This window comes from Sinohyriopsis cumingii, unplaced genomic scaffold (genome assembly GCF_028554795.1).
Source record: "Sinohyriopsis cumingii isolate HCF-2022 unplaced genomic scaffold, ASM2855479v2 utg002106l, whole genome shotgun sequence".
In the NCBI taxonomy this organism is placed as follows: Eukaryota; Metazoa; Mollusca; class Bivalvia; order Unionida; family Unionidae; genus Sinohyriopsis; species Sinohyriopsis cumingii.
Window position 1 is genome coordinate 465,285 of NW_028316131.1, and position 21,426 is coordinate 486,710.

General features: G+C 33.1%; 1 protein-coding gene across 1 annotated transcript in view; it reads left to right on the forward strand.

The window, feature by feature from the left end:
- Positions 1-5,906: 5,906 nt before the first annotated feature.
- LOC149771141 (transient receptor potential cation channel subfamily M member 5-like) overlaps positions 5,907-21,426 on the forward strand; it is a 32,546-nt gene continuing 17,026 nt past the window's right edge. The window contains exons 1-4 of the mRNA XM_089948816.1: positions 5,907-5,986; positions 7,154-7,286; positions 11,181-11,309; positions 18,729-18,986. Coding sequence (XP_089804942.1) covers positions 5,907-5,986; positions 7,154-7,286; positions 11,181-11,309; positions 18,729-18,986 — 600 coding nt within the window. The remainder of the gene's footprint in view (positions 5,987-7,153; positions 7,287-11,180; positions 11,310-18,728; positions 18,987-21,426) is intronic.

The window sequence follows — 21,426 nt, forward strand, 5'->3', positions numbered from 1 at the left end:
ATCTTTGATCGCGCCAGGACTAAGACTAACATGGACGCCTGAATTCGCTGATTTAGCCTTAGTGAATCGTCCATGTTCAGTCTTAGTAAATGATAATTTATTTGGCCCACCCTGAATTTGAGCGTTTTGTAACGTTAATTTTACCCCGCATTTTTTCGTCATCGACGATTGGAGTTTTTTTACCTGACTCGGAGTCAGAGTCACACTAACATGATCGTATGGCATTATTATAATTCGTTTGATCTAAATTTAGATCACATTTTTTTCACAGGTGCATCAACGACTCTCATTCGGCCACTAATGCCTTCTAAAATCGTAGTTCTGTCGCTAAGTATCACTGCAATTACTTTATGATTAACTCCACCTGTGACAATGTTAGCCTTGAAATGTATATCAACGACAGATTGCTTTATCAAATCAAGATGTTCCAGTGAAAAATAATAAATTGGGTAATTAGTGTTGAAATCTAACTGTGATATTTGTAATCCTGTGTCAATATTTTGATCTCGACCCATATAACTTAATATGCGATGATACGCACGAGCCGTTGAATTATCCGCAAAATTTATTGATATTTCCTCAGATGGTTCCTGTTGTCCGTTTGTTCTCAATGATACGTTTGTTGCAACAGCATTATCAAATATCATATGACTACGCTTCTGATTTGGTGATCTCGTTCTTGCGGCGTTTTGAAGAGCAATACATATATGTCTTGGCGCAGAGACACCTTGTTGTGAGGCAATACGCCAGGTAAAATCGCCATTGATGTTGGTAGTTATAGTGTCAGTAGTTGTTGTTAGCCATGACATAATTGATTTACCACCATGATCCATGAATGATAGTAGTTTTTGATCTTTGAACATCGATGGAGTTATCGCTGGCATCCACAATGTAAATTTAGTTAATACTACTTTAGCGTTACTTTCAGCGGCATCAGCGGCGTCATCAGCAATACCTTCTCTCCAGATAGCGTCATTGCTGTTATCTTTTCTGGCAAAAACAATTGTGTGTTTCGCTCCGAAAATAACTTTTCTAAAATGTCTACAAAATCCAAATATATGTGATAACGGAATCGCACAAGAAAATCTCCTACGACCTGCTGTTAACATAGCTCTTCGTGCGACAAATCCCAAGTTGTAATTAGAATTAATACTTGCGATGTCAAAAGTATCAGCTAGTCTAAATCTATGTTCAATATCGATCGGTTGTGGATCAGATGCGGTATCCCGTGGTGTTCGTATTTTAATATACTGGCAAACATCATGCTAGGACCAGCCGATCTGGTAAAATCGTCTGAGTACCTAGCTAGGCCTATAATTGTAGTAGCAACATCAACATCGTTGTTAACTGACTCAATTTCTTTTCCATCAATTATATATTTAGCGCCGCTAAATAACGCCATAATGCCATTACTGACAAATCCGATTTTATACGTAGCAGGATATGTTTCATCAACCGGAGGACCAGGAAGCGGAGTGACTCTTAAAATTTCGCCGGTAAATTCAATAAACGCCTCAGATGGTAGAAAATATCTTGTTGTGTCATGAACTTGAATTTCAACACGACCAACGACATTTGGTATTACTGTGTCGTATGAATAAAACTGACAATCACGAACAGATGTGTCCTTACTTACGGGTTCGTCCATGTCGAATGCCTCGTTAGATGTCCGTGCAAACATTATTATAAAGATTATCTTCTAAAACGAAGACCACTACCTGATATAAAACTCGTATTTACCGGTTCCTGGCGTAATATTTGATTTGCTAATTGTTCTTGATTTGCTAATTGTTCCTGACGCGCTAATTCTTGATTTGCTAATTTATTAATTTCCTGATTCACTAATTCTTCTAATTTCTGATTTGCTGCGCCATTTATTATTTTACTAATATCGCTAGGCATCACGTCGGTGCTAGGTAATTTGACCGGCTCAGGTGGTGGTTTTTTCTTTTTGCCTACTAATTTTAATATTTTGCCCTTAATGGCATCATAACCTTTACTTGTTAAATCACTGACTTCGGAGAGAACTTTTTCGCCAATGTTTCCCATGGCTTTCATTGCTAATTGCTTAGCGAGAGGTCCAATTTTAGGGGCGATTCTTGTAACAAAACTTGCTACGGTATCGCCTAATCCGTTGCCATGAACGTATTTGTATACGGGCAATCGGCAATTCACCACACGAATTTGCGCTGGTCTACGTTGATATTTGTGAACGATCATTATTTATTTACTCTAATCTAATCGCTGTATTCGTCGACGAGTTCATCAATGAGATTTCTGTAGATATGTACATCTATGATACCACCACGAAATAATCGTTGACAAATGTCCGAAGCTTCGTTGATTATTTCACGTGAGTTATTTCCGGCTCGTTTTCCCCCGATAAGTACTTCTAGTCGAGATACATCGTTGACAACGCTATCAGGACAGATTGTGTTATAACCACTGCCGGTTTTGGGAATAACTTTTCTCTCTCATTCTGAGTATATATTTTCTGAATCTTTTATATCCTATATCTTCAAGATCAACTTTTCGATTTTCAGAAGCAAAATATAACACAGGAATCCAGTTATCTTCACCAATATTTCGTCTTTCCTTCAGATATTTATGTTTCTCCTGATATCCAACTATGGCAGCATCTTCTAAATTGTCTTGTTCCTCTCTAATATGTTTGAGAGCCTCATCAGTAAAAAATTGAGCGGCCAGAGAATTATGTATCGTCGAGTTATCCACCGGTAAATCAGAAATATTTTCATTCTCATATTCTTCTTCTTCTTCTTCTTCCTCTTCTTCTTGTTTTTCCCGAGCTTCCTTTTCTTGTTGTTCTTGTTGTTTTATTTTTTTTCTAAAATTTAAGTAATCTGGATCTTCAAGATTAACAGATTGTTTCCTAGAAGCAAAATATACCACTGGAATCCAGTTGCCTTCTCTCATTTTGCCAACATGTTCTGATTTTAAATATTCATTTTTGTGATTGAAATCAATATTAATTAATTTATCCTCGTTTTTGAGAACCTCAAGAGTATCTTCGGTAAAATATTTATGAGGAAGAGGCTGAGATGCTTTTTTTTCAGGTTCAGATAACATTGGTTTTCGTTGAATTTGCACAGGTGGAGGTTTTATTGTTGGTGGGTCAATTTTTACTTCACCAGTTTCTTCCGCTGCTTCAAATTCATCCACGTAGTTGAGATATTCAATAAATCTGGGATCATTATTATTGACTCTATTAACGCCGTGATACACATAAAATATCCACTTCAGTCAAGTATTGCTAGATACAGGTTTATCGATGTATTCAAGTTTTAGAACATCTTTTCGTGATTTATAAGTGGACAAAGCAATAAAAGCTAATCGCCTGTAATGTTTAACCTGTCTAATTTTGGTGATAGTTTCGTCGGTGAATTTATCAATTGCACGAACTCCACCAACAGCTCCTTCTTCCTCCTCTGCTTGCTGAGGCACACCTTCGGCAGGTATAATTTGAACCACAGGTGGCGGCTGAAGTCGAATTCGTTCCTCAATATATTTTAATGCCGGAACAACACCGCGTTTTCTCACCTCAGGATCTTTAATATCTCCAAATATAACTTTCTCGGTGGTTTCAGTGACAGGCTTGAATATCTCCGTGGATAATTCACTGAATCCAAGTTTTGCATCTTCATATGCTCTTATTTTTCTCTTGACAGATTCTCTCACAGGAAGATACGCTTTTATCGCTGCTAATTTTTCTCGTGCTAATCTAGCAGAATGTGGCTCTCCGACGCTCATTATTATTTATGTATTAATTTATAACAATATTTTTTTTTCTTGACCGAATAAATTTATTCGTGCGCCATTTTGTTTCAAAAATAATTTGTCTGCGCGGTGATGTTTTTTATATACATAGTGACTGCACGTGGGTCTGTTAATATCGAAAAATGACCCTCGTAGCAGCCTTCAGAAATGAAAATAAAGGTCACCACGAAATTATTTCCTGTAGAAGTTTTCATTTTGGACGAAGAACCTGGTCTGTGATTACTTTCTGCTGCTTGATGTCCCTAAGCTTGTTGCTTTGAAAGAGTCATTCCTGACAATGATCGTCGGGATGCAATAACAGTTACAGAAATATAATTTCATAATATGTGCATTATGCCAAATCTTTAATGTACAAATACTTTTTGCAAAAATGTGCATATGTGAAAGACTGCTGACAAACCAGTTAATTAGTACGGTCAAATATTGTATTTGTGGTGGAGATGATGGACGTAGGATAATACTGAATGAAAGCGACATCATTTCAAAGAAGTTTTATCTAAAATTAAACATTAGCCTAACGGAGTATAACTTTGTACCAAATGTCAAAACTGATTACTCTTAAAATACTTTAGAAATATGAAAATATATATAAAAAATTGGCTTTTTAGCTTGAACTATAATCAGATGATTGATTTCAGCCCATGTAAATTCAAAATCATTATATGTTTCTACTTATTTGTGTATCCATTTCCTTATGTGTCTGTTTATTGATGGATCTATTTTTTATGAAAGAATAACAAAGATGGTTGAGATTTCAATGTTTTTCTTGAAGACAAAATGGGAAAAGTCACGCATTTGGTCTCGTGCAGTTGACATGTACAAGATATTGTGATGTTATATTATAACCTTGTGCACAAAATGAAACATACCTTCGTAATTATGAGGGATAAACAATGTTGGTAGTTGCTGTTTGGCGTGGCTAGACAATCAAAATGGCAGATATGAAAGTACACATGTTTTGTAACATCATGTGAAAACAACGGATAAATCAAGGACTTCATATCAGTGACCTAATTTTATCATTTGTATCAAGTCTAATTAGCTCAGTATCAATTCTTTTTCTTAGGTTGTTCATTCACTTTAAAAAATCTTTCTCAAATTCAGTCAGATTGTGTTCTTAGATTGGCACTGATTTAAATATATGGCACCATCAGTTTTCTTGATTAAACTGTAGCAATGTAAGCACCTTTGCTACTTCAATACGAAGGTATAGATATAATGATACATTTCTGTAATTAACTTTGCATTTAATATAACAACATAATTTCTAAGATTCTACTTAATGGGACATTTCATTCTAATATATCAATTTCAATTTTGGTGTTTTTTTAATCACAGTAGTTTTGTTGGATTCCAATAACAAGAAATTAGATCATTTGGGTTTTGAGGGTAATAGTAATATTTTGATTTGCCATGAACTGATGTTACACATCATAATAATAAATTAAGGTTAAGTAGATACAATATTGTACCACATAGTTACATAATTATTTCATGGATTTTGTTCTGCATGTAGAAATTTATATTTTATATGGTATTAAAAGTAAGGCAGTCATATTAATATCATCAGTAGTTCCAGGTTCTGATAATTAGAGCATAATTCCTACTATCCATTTGTTTGTGATCATAATTGCCATTATTATTATTATGGCATAAACAATTAAAGTCAGATGAAGCAAAAATTAGAACCTACATTTAAACAAACTCAGATAACACAATTATTTATTGATGCAAAAATCAAAATATAATTCTCAGAGCACACAATAAAAATAGTAACGTTTTGATGTTTAACAACTGAAAAAAATCCAGATTCTACTTCATCTTACCAAGGTTACATCTATCTGAGGAAATCTTACAAGCATGCATCTTAGAGGACAATTAGACAGCAACAATTTCAAATATTAAATAACAAGATGAGATATGTAAACAAGATCACTTCTTTGAAAAAGTAGATAAAAAACAGGACTTATATGTTATATGCACTCATGTGTAGCAGACACACTTGCACACGACCTAGTAATTAATTCTTATCCATGTTAGTGTGTCTCCTACACATGAGTGAGTAAAACACTGACTCAGTAGCATCATTTATTGGTGATGTATGCTTAGTCATGATCGAATATGGACTGGTGTCTGCAGGCAAGGCAACGGGTGCCGTTTCCCAGTGGACCTGGGTTCGAACCTCCATAGAGTATGAATTACAAATTCTCTAACTTGTATGATAGTATTATTTGTATTAAATATTAATTATGCCTGCTATTATCAAGCATTCTCCTATAGAATCCAGGGTTAGCCCTTTCTGTTCGGTTTGGTGTATATATATATATATATATATATATATATATATATATATATATATATATATATATATATATATATCTGATTGTTTGAAACTGTTACTTTCCAAATTGGAATTTGTTGCAGGTTGGTAAAGAAACTTATATCATGATGGTTTTAGGATATATATATATATATATATATATATATATATATATATATATATATATATATATATATATATATATATATATATATATATATATATTAATATGCTGATTTGCATTAGATCAAATTAGTTCACTTAAGGCTTAAGGCTATAATTATTATATAATTATGGTAAAACGTGTCTGATAGGTTTCTACCATCAAGAGCATGCTTAAATTCAACTGAGTGAGATATATGCATATTAATTATGCTTTTGTCTCTGAATATCATTGGCAAGGAAAGTGTGGTTAATGTATACTTTTAATATTGTCAGGACTAGAACTTTTGATGCTCTAAGGATATGTTCATTGACATATCTATCTATCTATCTATCTATCTATCTATCTATCTATCTATCTATCTATCTATCTATCTATCTATCTATCTATCTGTCTGTCTGTCTTCTGTATGTTTGTCTGTCTGTCTGTCTGTCTGAGGCATGATGTCATCTTTCTTAAGGCCAAGGTCATGGCAAGAGAAAATATAAATATTTGACCTCTTTCTATATAAAGGTATAATATTTGTGCCGCTAAGAATATTTGAATGAAACTTTACTTGTATAACTTGACTTGAAGTTTTCTAGTTGATTCACATGTTCTCAATGTTAAGATTACAACAAACCATAATGTAAAATCATTGGCTTGTTTCCTTATCCTGGCTTTGGCTTTATAACCGTAATAGATATTATGATGAAACTTTACCCATCATGCAGTTATGTTATTAACCCTTAGGGAAATGTCACAGGCAGTGATGGGTTCACATGACAAGACTGTCATGTACCCATCATAGAACATTTATATAAAAAATGTGTCACTTCATTTATATTAAGTAATTGATGGATAACCCTAAATATTGATTTGTTATTTCATTTCAGTAAAGTGAGTCCAGCTTCAGATGACCATTCAGATAGCAGTTCAAACAATGATGAAAATAGACCAATCCTGACTGTATCCGAGAAATTCCAGACTTTCTACAGAGCACCGATTATTATTTTCATGCATAATGTGGTATGTATTAAATATACAGTGTACAACTGGATCACTGTAGCCTCATTCTCATGAATGCATTTTAATAATACTGATGACATGACAATGTGTTTCATATCATAGCCATGCCACCAGTTACAAGTTCAAATCCAGATATATTTCTGTGATCTGTATCCTTGTCTTGAGAATTACATTTAAAATACTGTAGGCATTTGAATTAAACTCCAGCTGATTATGTATCATGTTTAGATGGTGTTTGCACCACAACCCCATCCTCAAGGTCATAGCAAGGGACATTTAGATATGTGACTTGTATTCTTTTATCGACTGTCAGCCTTTAAAACAGTGATAATAAAAATCTTTAGCTAACATAATGCCAGGAGTTGAAAATGTATCATGTACCATACCTACTCTGTCTGCTTCACAGTCGAGGTCATGGAAAGAGAAAATATTTCTTTGTCTTCTATAACTATCTTGAGAATAAAATGAAACTCAATAATCATAGTATAATGAATTTTTAGTCATTAAATGTATAGACATTGTGCTGCATGTCACATTGTAGCCCCTTGTCTTAAAATGAATTGTCAACTTGACTAAACATACTATTTCAACCAGTGAAGATGTTTTTCATGAAATGAAACTTTAACAATTTATATAACATGCATACGCAGTGTATCATATACCTTGCATTGATTTCTGTGGATATAACTTTTGATCCAGTGTGTGTGTGTGTGTGTGTGTGTGTGTGTGTGTGCAGTGGAACCCTGCTATAACATGATAACTGGGGTCCACAAAATTGGATCGCATTAATATCGGGGTCAAGCTAATGCGGGGTTTTAGAGTATTTTCCTTTTTTAGAGAACAACTCATTGGCACATATACCTGTATTCACGTCTAATGTATATGATGAACAGGGTATAAATACCATTTACTATCATGCCATCGTGGCATTCATTTCATCTATAATGCATTAATTCCATGGAAAATTTGCACACAGATTTACAATTTTCAATAATTTTGTCCCAGATCATTGTGTCTGAATTCAACATCTAATATACAGCATGAACAGAGTATCAACATCGTTTACTTGCCGTCTGATATCGTATCACCGAGGCTTGAAAATGATCCATAATATATGTAAATCCATTGCAAAAATTGCATACATATTTAAACTATTCTGTAAATTTGTCACACATCATTATGTGTCTGAATTCAATGGAAACATTCACAGCAAAATAAGGTTAGGAAAGACAAAGCACGTGTATGGTTCATTACGTTCCAGGATCTATGAACTGTGTCTGTACAAATTTCATGCTGCTAAAATTTTCTCATATTCGTTCCCGAGTACATTTATCCATTGCAAATTTCCAATAATTAATGTTTGTACGTCTATTCATTTGAACAATTACAGCAAGAATAATTACCAATCAACACATGCTTTCAGCATGCATATAACTTTTACTTCAGACTTCTATAACAGTAAATATTTTTTAAAAGAAAGGAAATTAATACCGAGTTCATAAACAAACACCATACCTATGTAAAACCCGAGAACTAAGTGCAGTAGTCATGCAATGGTCATGAGTCACTTTAACATAAAAAAAAAATAAGCTGAATGCATGTACAGTTTCATACCCTTTCAATTTTCAGCTAATAAAGAAGACATTATTTACTGGTCAACTGATTGCATCTAATAACACCGCCAAGCCCAGCAAACATGTTGGCGGCTCTTGTTTTTATGTTTATTAAATTGTGAGAATATTTTATTAATAACAAATAAATAATAATGTTTTTGTTGCGCAAAGTGCAGAGAACGATTTGCATTTGTGAACTTGCTTTTCCATAATGGTAAAAATTTTTTTAAAAAATAAGAAATTAATAACGAGGTCATAAGTAAACCCCACATACATGTAAACCCCGAAAACTAAGTACAGTAGGCCCGCAATGGTCACGAGTCACTTTAAAAATTTTTTTTTTTAAAGCTGAACACATGTACAATTTTATACCCTTTCAATTTCCAGCTAATAAAGTAAACACTATTTACTGGTCAACTGACTGCGTCTAATAACAGCGCCAAGTCCAGCAAACATGTTGGCGGCTCTTGTTTTTTGATGTTTATTAAATTGTGAGAATATTTTATCAACCACCACATTGTCTGCTGCTTGGTTGTATATGCATTTAAAAAAACATATGTTGGTTATTGTTTGAGTAATGATTGTATACAGAATTAATTGAAGACAGTCACAAAGACGACTTACTGGCTTTACGCATGTACCAGTAATTAGTTACATTTCCGATAATTTTTATTTTGGCATAACACTTCAAGAACCTGGTGATATTGTTTGATTTCAGAAACTACGCCACTTTCGTATTATATTAAAATTCATATGCGAACTCTTCCCCAAAATGATAATAAACGTTTTACACACTATTTCTTGTACTTAAAATTTCTGAATGGATGGTCATATCGGCATTGGGGTTTTCACTGAAATAGTTATAATGTCTTTTTGGTCCTAAATGAAAATGGTGCCCCTCAGATATCAAATATGGCTGCTACAGTTGCCCTCCTGAAAATCTTGCTATTAAAACTTAAATGAATGATCATATCAGCATCATAAATGAAAGGCTACTTACGATGTCTAGTTCATTATACATGAAAGTGGTACTAATTCTGTCATTGCAATTACATCATGGCCACCATAAGCATCATCTAGAAAATTCTCTCATTACTTCCCCTAAACGCTTGAAGAACCAAACCTTTTTGTTTTTACGAAAAGTCCTATGTTGTCTAGTTGGTCCTAAATTGAAATAGTGTCAGTTTTACATATTACAGTATGGCTACCATGGCAGCTGTCTTAACAATCTTAGTATCATGATACTCCCTAAAAACAGGGGCCCCGAGTGGCCGAGTTGCCAGTAACTTCACAAATGTCGGTGGTTCTTTCCGGCTTTTCCCAGGTTGTTCCTCCACCATTAATACTGGTCGCCATGCATAGCCTATTGTGTGCCGAAAAATGGCGTTAAGCCCCACAACAACAACAACTCCCTTAAAACATAAGGTCTATAGGTACTTATTAAAAACAAAGTCATATCAGCATGGAGCTTCTTCCAGTCTTATTATCATATAGTGTCTTGTTGGTCATAAACTAAAATGGTGCCAAAGTGACATCCAATATGTCCAACACAGCAGGGTATTGGAAATCTTGACGTTGCTGAACATTATAAGAGATTGTGTCATCCCTCTTTGAAGAAAGGAAGATAGGGTGTGCTTCTGAAATCCAGGAAATTCACTTCGACCCGAAAATCATCAGCCACGTTGAGGGACTCTTTATTTCTCCCTTTCTTGAACTGAATAAAAGTTTTAGCATCATGTTAGTGGCATGGCAGTTCTACCATATCAGGCAGTTACTTGGTAATGTTTCAATTAGTAGTTTCTATAGATTGTGTAAATATTTCCTCCTCTTCTATCAGTCTCTTCTCGAAATTCAAATGACACTTACATTATTGTGAATTAAGTCCCAAGTAATCTTAAATATCCTATCATTATTTCCGGGAAAATTTAATGTTTTGAACAAATTAAATTGGTCTTGAATGTCCTGACGTACCGCATTTGTGTAATCCAAAATATCTTTCCATGAGTTCTCAGTAATCCCAATGTAGTGTTTTTAGTCCAAAAAGTAAATGAGTACTTTGTGATACCAAATTCATACAGCTTGTTTTAAACTCAAAGACAGTGATAATATTTTTGTTTTATTATTTTCTTAACAAAGTAAAAATAAATAAAAGGATAATAATCTAGCAGGTTTAAAAAGAAAATAATTTAGGCCATGTACACTCTCTTTAATATTTTCAAAGTAGAGGGCAAGAAGTACTTGTCTCAATAGATATAATAAGAAAAGAACTATCTTATTTCAGATATCCTTCATAGCCTTTCTCCTCCTGTACAGCTACGTTCTGATCAGCAAGCTGAAGTCACAAATTTCAGCGTCAGAAATTATTCTCATTACGTGGGTAGCTTCCTTCTTCATTGGAGAGGTTATACAGGTTTGTACACTCTACTGTCTCACCTGTAATTGTTTGTGTGATTTATAGTTGGTTATCAAAAGCTGCAATACCTGTATAAAGGTTTGGATGGTTCGGGTGAAACCTTTCGTATAAATACAGTATATAGATTTGGTGCCTACATACTCATGAGTATAGACTGATATGCATCAATGTATATTGTATATGTTATCTACCTTATAAACATTTACACATGCATTCACTCATTATAGATCCTTTTCAATTAATTTACAGTTATAATCACAATTGTATGTAGGAACATATTAAATAATTGGTTCAATCAAGGAGAAAAAACATGATAATAACAAGCCATTATTAGCACCAGTATTTGGTTACATCTATCATCAGTACATGATATCCTTGATATTTTTTCACACAGTGTTTCAATATTTCTAATATTTTCTTCATTTTACCATTTGTGGAAAAGCTCCTGTACATGTGATGAGTTCAATTTCCAAAGATATTTGTTTGAGTTTATAATCAAGATTCCCAAGTTGACAGGCTTTTTCGACACAAGTTCCAATTTGTTAAGCCTCAGATATGTGAACTTTTGTACAAAGTTTCACTAATAGTACACATGAAAAGCCATTGTCCTGGTTTCTGGCATGACTAAAGTCTCCTGATTTTGTTTCCATTGATGTCATAAGATGCATTGCATCACTACAGATATCGATTAGCTAATGCATTATATTTGTTGCGTAAGGTCTCATTTCAGTCACCATTTGAGGGCATCTACATGGTCTATCTCCAGGTCGTCTACTCCAAATTCCTTTTTTTTTTTCATTTTTCATTTCTTCCAACTTATCTGTATCACTGTAGTTCCTTAAAATATTAGTTTACATGTCTCCAATCACCCAGGGAAAGACTGTCTCCACAAATAACAAATAATACAAAATTTGGTAAAATGCACTTAACATACTATAATGAAGGTGTAGGCTACCTATATATATATATATATATATATATATATATATATATATATATATATATATATATATATATATATATATATATATATATATATATATATATATATATATATATATATATATATATATAAACAGACAAAGAAATGAAAAGATATAGATTTACCTGATTTAATAATTGATTTTAATTTTAATGCTACTTCTTTGTACACTGTACATTTTATTATTTCAGGATAAAATTTTAGATTAAAGCTGATGATTTTAAAATATGATACAGATATGTTGAAAACAAACTTATATATGAAACAGTTTTAGTTTAAAGTCATAAACATTTTTACTAGAAAACCCATTGATAGCATTGCTACAATTAAAGACGTAAAACATAGTAGTAAAGTTAAAAAGTTGGGAGTAGAGATACAGACACAAAAGAGAAGAGTTTGGTTGAGTTTGGAAGCAGACCACTTTTGAATAGACAGATTGTCAGTAGACAAAATAAGACTGATCCAAATGTATAACTGCAGCCATTTTCCTTCCTCTGGGTATTGGTTATTATTTAAGCCATTTTGCAGTCTCTATGTATTATAACAGTGAATATTACATTTAATGTAGAGACATTTGATATAATATCTGTATCTGTGAAAATTGTCTTTTGTAATTTTTCAAAGCTTTTTTTCGTACAGCTAAAACCCATTATAATACGATTTATTATAATGCGATGGCAGCATGGCTCCTATTTTTCAATTTAAGGTGACCTCTCTTTTTAACATCCTAAATATATGCTCTTGGAAAAGCTGAGTATTTGTATCCCTAGCACATTTTTAATCCCAGCACTGATTTTAATACTGCCTTAACTTCCGATATTTACCCAAAACAAACAAGATATGATCAAGTGGTTAATTTCAATTTCAATGCACATTTTATATATATGGTGAAGCTTTTCAAACAATATGTTAATGCAATCATCATTATTTCGTGATGTTATTCCTTGGACCCTGAGCATTGCGTTAAAACAGGTTTTACCTGTGCTTTCAACTTCTACATGATTATGATTTCCATATTTTTTCCCATCAGGCCCAATTACTTGGTGCAAGACATTTCACTAAGGCGCATATTTACATATCTCTCACTGTAGGAGTGTCTCGTTTGATAAAAATCTACCACAAATCAACCCATTTTGAATTGCTCAGATTGCTTGTTCTGACTTCATTGAACAGTGTGTTGTGTGTTGGGTCATTTTGTACACAAAATAAACTTTATTATCTCTTGCATACACATTAATACAGATGCAGAATAAAAAAAGTGGCCAGATCCCTATTGAGAAATGTTTGTCATATATTATATACCAGATCAACAGGTACTATTGTTGGTCAATATTTTCATATAGAATAGTAATAGTACTTTAGGAAAATCAATATGACAATAAAATTCATATTTTTCTTTAACGCTGACTTTCTTTTGACAAAAGAATTCCAGATTTTAATTGTTATGGTGACCAATTAACTGATAGCACTGACTTTTTATAATATGACCGTAATTTCCCTTTGTATCATGAATTTCAAAACAAATATATTTGTACCTTAGTATTTTATCTGCCTCATGCAAATTTGAATTGATCATGTCTTTTAAGTACAATGATACAATTTTAGAGTTGCTACATACATTTGCTTTACAAATAAATTTATTATATTATAAAATACATGACACTGTTTACATATTATACAAAAACACTACGCACATTAATATAATAATAATAATAATAATAATAATAATAATAATAATAATAATAATAATAATAATAATAATAATAATGACCTTATTTAAAGAGGGTAACACAATTAGCTAAAAACTATCTATTTATTTAAGCTGCATCTCTGAAGCCACTGGATATATTGGGTTTGGAAGAAGGAAATAGAGTGGGCATTTCTAATCTCAACTGGAATACTATTCCAGATCAGAGTTCCAGAGTATTGGAAACTTTTTTTTTAAATAACTCCTTATTTGGTTTGGGAATTTTATACTGTTTGTAGACATGGAGCACTATTATGAGATATCCTGTACATTAATTTGGCTTTTCTCAAACATATTCGGTCTTTAATATGTAATATTTTTAACCTACCAGCTAAACGTTCCTTGCTTTCGTTCTGGATTGATATTAGCCCAAATGTTCTTTTTTGAAGATGTGCCAGCTTTGCTATGTTTTTGTCATTTGAATTACCCCATACTGTACTACAGTAGTCCAAATAGGGTTGTATGTAACTGTTATACAATATTTTTATGTGCTTTTCAGGGAGAAAATGTCTTATCCTACTGAGAAGCCATAAACTTGAATTGACTGTTTTACTGATATGTTTGATATGTTCAGTCCATAATAGGTTATTATCTACCAGAACACCAGGTAGTCTATCATGACAGACCATTTGCAGATTTGTATCCTTCCATGTCATAGTTCATCACTATCAAGAATTGTCCTTCTTTACCGTGCTGAGATAAGTAATATTTTAGTTTTACCAGTATTTACCACCATGCCATTACATGTGCACCAGTTTTGCTGTTTGCTTATGGCATTCGGTAAAGAAATTTCGAGTTCATGCTTTGTGTTTTGGATGTCTGACAATGTTGTATCATCTGCATAGAGATATGTGGATGATATTGAATCTCGTAGTAAAAGTGGTAGGTTATTAATAAATAAAATGAATAGCAATTGACTTAGAATTGAGCATTGTGGTACTCCATATCTAATTGTTCCAGGTTCAGACAGAACATTATTTATGTAAACATGTTGTGTTCTCTCATTTAAGTAAGAAGTAAACCATCTAATTGTTCTTTCATCACACTGGTAGATTTTCAGTTTCTTCAAAAGGATTTCATGATCCACCATGTCAAAAGCTTTCCTGAAATCTACAAAATCAGTACTGTTCCAACTATTCTACCTTGGTAAAGTGCTTGAAGCCATTTATCAGTTAGGGAGATCAAGGCAGTCTCACAGGAATGGTTCTGTCTAAAGCCTGATTGATTAGGGTGTAACACCAAGTGTTTGGTTAAATATGACATGAATGAGTCATGGACATGTTTTTCAATCAATTTTGACAAGTTTGGTAGTATCGGGATTGGTCGGTAGTTATCAGCATCATCCTTAGAAACAAATTTGTGAATAGGATTTACTTTTACAGTTTCCCATATTTTGGGGACAGATGAGGTTGCAATACTTAAATTAATTTTGAATGTTATGCTATCTACAATAGCAAAGGCAGAATATTTAATGAGTTGTGGACGAATCTCATCAAGTCCTGTAGCTTTCTTGGTATCAAGTTCACTGAGACTTTTTTGAACAAAGTTTTGTGACACTGGTGGGATAGAGAAACATACCTCCTTAGAGATTTTGCTGCTGCAGAACTTGTTCAGTTCATTAAAGTTGTTTTCTATCACTGGTTCTTTTAACTTTGTGGTAATGTTGGTGAAAAAATCATTGAAAACATTTGCAATGTCAGTTTCATCAGTGACTATGGTGTCATTTACCAGAAGTGAGTGAATTTTATTTGTCTGTTTTTTGTGCATTCCTCCAGTGAGTTCCTTGAAGACTTTCGAAATGGAGTTTATGTTGTTCGTTTTGTTTTCAAGCAATGATTGATAATAAGGTTTTTTTTTAAGCTTTTTTAATCATACTTGTTATTTGATTTCTCCATAGTTTATATTGTGCATGGTTTTCCATAGCCTTGAAATTGTCTCGTGTTTTCATAGCATCTAGGATTTCAGTAGTCTGCCAATTAGGTTGAATTTCAGTCTTTACTCAATGTACTTTCAGTAGTGCATGCTTAGATACTACATCCATGAATAGGTCAGTCCACACCCTCATGGCTTCATCTATGTCATCCAAATTTTGGATCATATTTCATGGAACTTTATATAGGTCATTGAGAAGTTGTTCTTCATTAAAAATTTTAAACCATCTGTAAGTGATCGTTTTATGTTTATTTTTCTTATTTTTCTTGCATTTAACCTTTCTTGTCAAAAAAGTAGGATAGTGGTCACTAAGACCAACATTCGGTACATTAACACAAGCCACATTGTCTGGTAGGTTGGTATAAATGTGATCAATAAGAGTGCTCGATTTTTGTGTTACCCTTGTAGGCTCATTTACCAGCTGTCTAGGCCTAATGATTCAATAAATTCCATCCAGTTGTTCCTTATTTGAGTATTGAGAAGGTCCTTATTTATATCTCCTGGTATATTTGTTTGTTTCTCTTGTGCTAGAACATTTTCCATTTGTTTAAAAAAGTTATCATTCCAAAATGCTTTGGAGGAATGTGGCCTATAAATGAAACCAGCTAGGAATGATTTTGCATTATTTTGAGAAATTTCCACCCAGGTACTCTCAATTTCATGTGACTCCAAGTCAAGTCGCCTTTCTGCATTTATATCTTCCTTAATGTATACAACGGGACCTCTCCCTGCATAATGGTTTATTGTAGCCTTGACAGTGAAATAGATTATCATTGTGGTTAGCATTTAATTTGGCTTCAGTGAGTCCTAAACATGTATATTAGTTTCCTTGGAAGACAACATTAACTTAATCTGGTCTATCTTTCCCACTATACCTTATACGTTTAAGTGACCTATGTTAAAACCTTTTGTATTTAGTTTCATATCAATTATATATATGTCATCATGCAATGGGGGTACTCACTGAGATTGTCTCCATACTACTCTCATCATTTTTACATCCTATTTCTATATTTAAATGTTCATATATATTCTTCAAAGTCACATACTAACCCTGAAATTCCATCTACATTTGCATCTATAATAGTGTCCATTGAATAGTTAGAGTCAAGAGTCACACTGGGTACATCTAGATTTTTTGTAAATGAAGCGTTGACATTCTCCTCTTTGCCAGCTTCCTAATATGTATACACTGATGGACAAAGTCTTTGTTTGTGTCCATATTTATGGCACCTGAAACACTCGATCTGTTTGCCATGATGGCATACCTGTGTCATGTGCCCAGTTTCTCCACCATAGAGACAGCACTCTTCATTAAAGTGCCTGAAAATGGGGGCATACATTTTAATATTTCTCAGTAGTTCAGATGTTCCTTTTCTGCTTAGATGAATTTGTCTCTGTGGTAGAGACTAAGGTTGACATCCTGATTCTGAAAAGAAAGATGTGTATTGTGGAATGTACGTTGAAGTCTTCACATAGGTCAATTATCAGATCATTGATTTCTTTGGCCTTGGTGTCCACACGAGAAGGTAGTATCATTATTGTACATGTATCTGGGCTGCAATATCTAGCAGCATACACTAAACTTTCAAAATCTGTTTTGATTTGATTTAGTGAACATTATTCATGTTAAAACCTGAATAAATTATTCTTCTCTATTATATATTTGATTATATATTTGTAGGATTTTCATGTGTGTCAGTACTCTTATTTGCATAATGTTGCTAATAAGTGCCAAAACAGTTCACTTTTGTGAAGTTCTAGGATCCCTAAGTACAACATGTGAATATAATACTGATAGTTGATAGATTCACGTCTCAGTTATGAGTATATACGTTTTTACTTTAATGTAAAAGAATGACAAAACAAATATTTCATTATTTCAATTGTGCATATCTATTACAACTCTATGGTTACAAACTAAATAACAGAAAGATGCAAAACCAAGTTTTATAAAACTTAACAAACAATTTAATTATCAAAGTTGTAAATGAAAATGTGAGCGAAACTTAAGGTATTATGATGTGAATCCAGAACAACAGTATCCAGACAAAGTTCTCTGAAAATCCTAAATGAATAAAGAGTTCTGAATAAATTTAAATAACATAAATGTCCTTTCTTCACCAAGAATCATGACATTATCTTGATAGCATTGCCCAGAACCCCTTTGAATTAATTCAATTCAGTTCCAGAATAATATTATAGTGCAAACAATGAGCACTTTTTATTTCCACTGAACAGTCCAAACAAATGTTTTTATTCTCAAATAATATCCAAGTACAACATAAATCATGTCTGCAGACTTACAACAGGAACAGTATAAGTGTGTATGATTCCAAAAATGGAATGAATCAGATAGCACAATTCTCTCCAAGACAAAACTGGGTAAGACTGAGGAACTAAATTCAAGCAACGACAATTGTTTTCTTGTATTAAAGACCTGCCTGAGTCTCTTCAGTTTAACATTGGGACCAGGTCAAACAACAAAATGTTGTTAGTAGTTCATAAAATGTCTAACATTTTCAGTTTGGATATTGTGAGTTCATTCTTTGCTAGTTTGTGAATTTAAATGATTTTTTAAAATAATCATTTCTCCAAAAATTACACATGCTGAAATTTATCAAGCTGGTTTGTTTGCAAATAATCTATAACGATATGATCAGTTTAATTGTGTTCTAATCCCCACAAAATGTGGGCATATATTCATATTCTACATTCCATTTTAAGTTTCTAAGTACTTACTCTTTCCAAACAGGTTTCGAGAAGACGGGAAACATCTATCTGCAGAAAGTTGATACTCTATATAACAGACGGCTGGAATATTTTAGACATGCTCACAATTTTGCTGTTTATAATTGGAATGGCATTTTTGATGATCAACCCTCAACCCCTTGCATTAGAAGCTGCTGAAGTCATCCTGGGAATAGATCTTGCATTCTTTTACCTGAGAATTCTTCATATTTTTCATGCGCAGAGACAAATAGGACCAAAGTTAGTGATGATCATTAATATGGTATGTAGTGACTATACCAGATTTTCTCAAATAAGTCAATTTTGTATCCGCAATGTTTTTTTTATTTACCTCACAATGTAGTCTTGGGATATAACAAATGTTATAACATCTGTCTGCTTGTCTTTGATATGTTTGTCTGTTTACCATGTGCAAATATTTTGTGTCAGCAGTAACTATGAAGTGTATTTCAACCACACTTGGTCTGTATGGTAAAAGAAGTGGTGTAGAGGCATACATTACATGCTAGAATTTTCCATTTCTAATATTTTCTCTGCAGACCTATCATGCAAATTTATTTTTAGGTTTGAAGCGAGTTTGCTGTGAAACTTTATCTTAAAAACTGCTCAGTAGAGATCAAGGATAACGAATATTTTCTGCATGATTCTTTGAGTTGTGACCCGTTATCATTCAGCATATGTACTGCTCATGCACTACAATGTGAACACTTGGCTTCAGTATTATTATTATATTTAACCCAAATGTGTCCTGAAACTTCATCTCAACCAGAGCTTGGATGGGTTTGTACAGAAGCACAGTTCTGCACATATAAAGTTATGTCCCTTGATCACATTAGCTCAGAAAAATTTAATGCACAACCATAGAAACATTCTAAAGCACTAATTTGTCTTTTGATTTAAACTAGATTTGATATAAAGCTTCATCTTATCGAGAGCTCATTGGCCTGCATTGCTTACAGGTATTTTGATCTCGATCGATTTTCGATTGGGCATCATAATGGATTGTGAACACTCCATCATTTGAACTTTTTGTTGGATTTCATTCATATTCACCCTGAATCTTTGTCTTAACAATAGCAAACATGATCTCACTGTTAGTTACATTTGTATATATTTACATTGTTAATGGCCCTTGAACAACTTTGATTCATTGATTGACTGATGGCGGATTTAACAGTGCATCAGCACTGTAGACTTTCTAGTGCCACAAGAAAGGTCATTTGATTAAATAGTATGTCTAAAGATTTATTGCCAATGAGCAATAAAAGTACAAGAACAGTGATGAAACTAGATGAAGCTTACCAATCAACGGAAGATGTGAATGGTGTGTATAAAGGGTAATTAAATAATAAAAGTTAAATTATGGTGATTAACAGTGCAAAGGCTGATTAAAAATACTCAAAGTAATCAGCATTGTACATTAGCAATATTTAAGAATAATTGTGAATTTCCTTCAAGAAATTTAAGATACAAGACTTATTTACTGTATCAAAAAGCCCTTTCTTGCACTTAAAACAATCTAGCATAAAGTGTTTAGCAGTGAATGGTTAATTGCAAGAATTCCAGTTGGGTGTGTCTTCGCCCTTTAATATATAGGAATGGATTATACAACTGTGACCAGTTCTAATTCTTGCAAGGATTACCTCGTCCTTACAGATGGTACGATGGAAAGAAGACCATTGGTGTGTTTGTTATTTTTAGCATCATTCAATGTTGCTGCCCAGTTAATAAACAAGGATTTGGTATATTCGGTTTAAAATAGGTGATGCTATTTTTAAATCAGTTGTTTGTACAAAAGATCTGTTTTAGCAGCATGGTGTATTTGATGAGAATATTGGTCAGTAATGGATTTTTCAACTCCTTGTTTTATAGTGACTGAAGTACTGATAGCAAATGATAGCATACGAGTTAAAGATATGTTTGCTTTCGATTGAATGACTGATGGATTTTAGTTTGATGGCACACCTGCACTGTAAGGCTATTTAGCATCACATAAAAGGTTATATGCTAAATGAGATTATTTACAGCTAAAAAGAGGATCATTTATGACCAGCGATAATAAGACCAAACAATTCAATGCAAAGCTATGAGATGGTGAGGGTAATATATGAAGATTCTTAATCAACATGGAATATACATGGTGTGTCAGTGAATAATTAGATAAATAAATGTATTTAAGATGAATGACAGTACATACGTTGGGTGAAAAATGCTAAAAGAGAGAGAACAAAAGCTATATTTTTGAAAAATGTTTTTTTTCTTCTAGAAATGTATAATGAAAGAGACACATTTACCGTATCAAAAATCTCCTTCATGTGCTGAACATTGTAGTAGCAATCACGTGTAGTTTAGATATCAAAATAATCTATTAGAAAGTGCCTTACGGTAAATAGTTCATTGCAAGTAACACAGTCTGGTGGATCATCACCTTTTATTATGTAGTAGTGGGTTATGCAAGTATGGCCAGAATTTGTGCAATAACCATTTCATCCTTATAAATGATTAAGGGAGGCCATTCCCCTAAGTAAGATTTCACCACGTGGAGCTTGTCATTGACAGCATTATTTCATGATGCCTGCCACATACTAAACAAGAATTGTTTGATTCCTAGTTTAAATGTTATTATAAACTCTGTTTTAGAGATAAGGTTAATTTGGCAGCACAGTCTGCTCTTTCATTATTTTTCATACCGACATGAATGG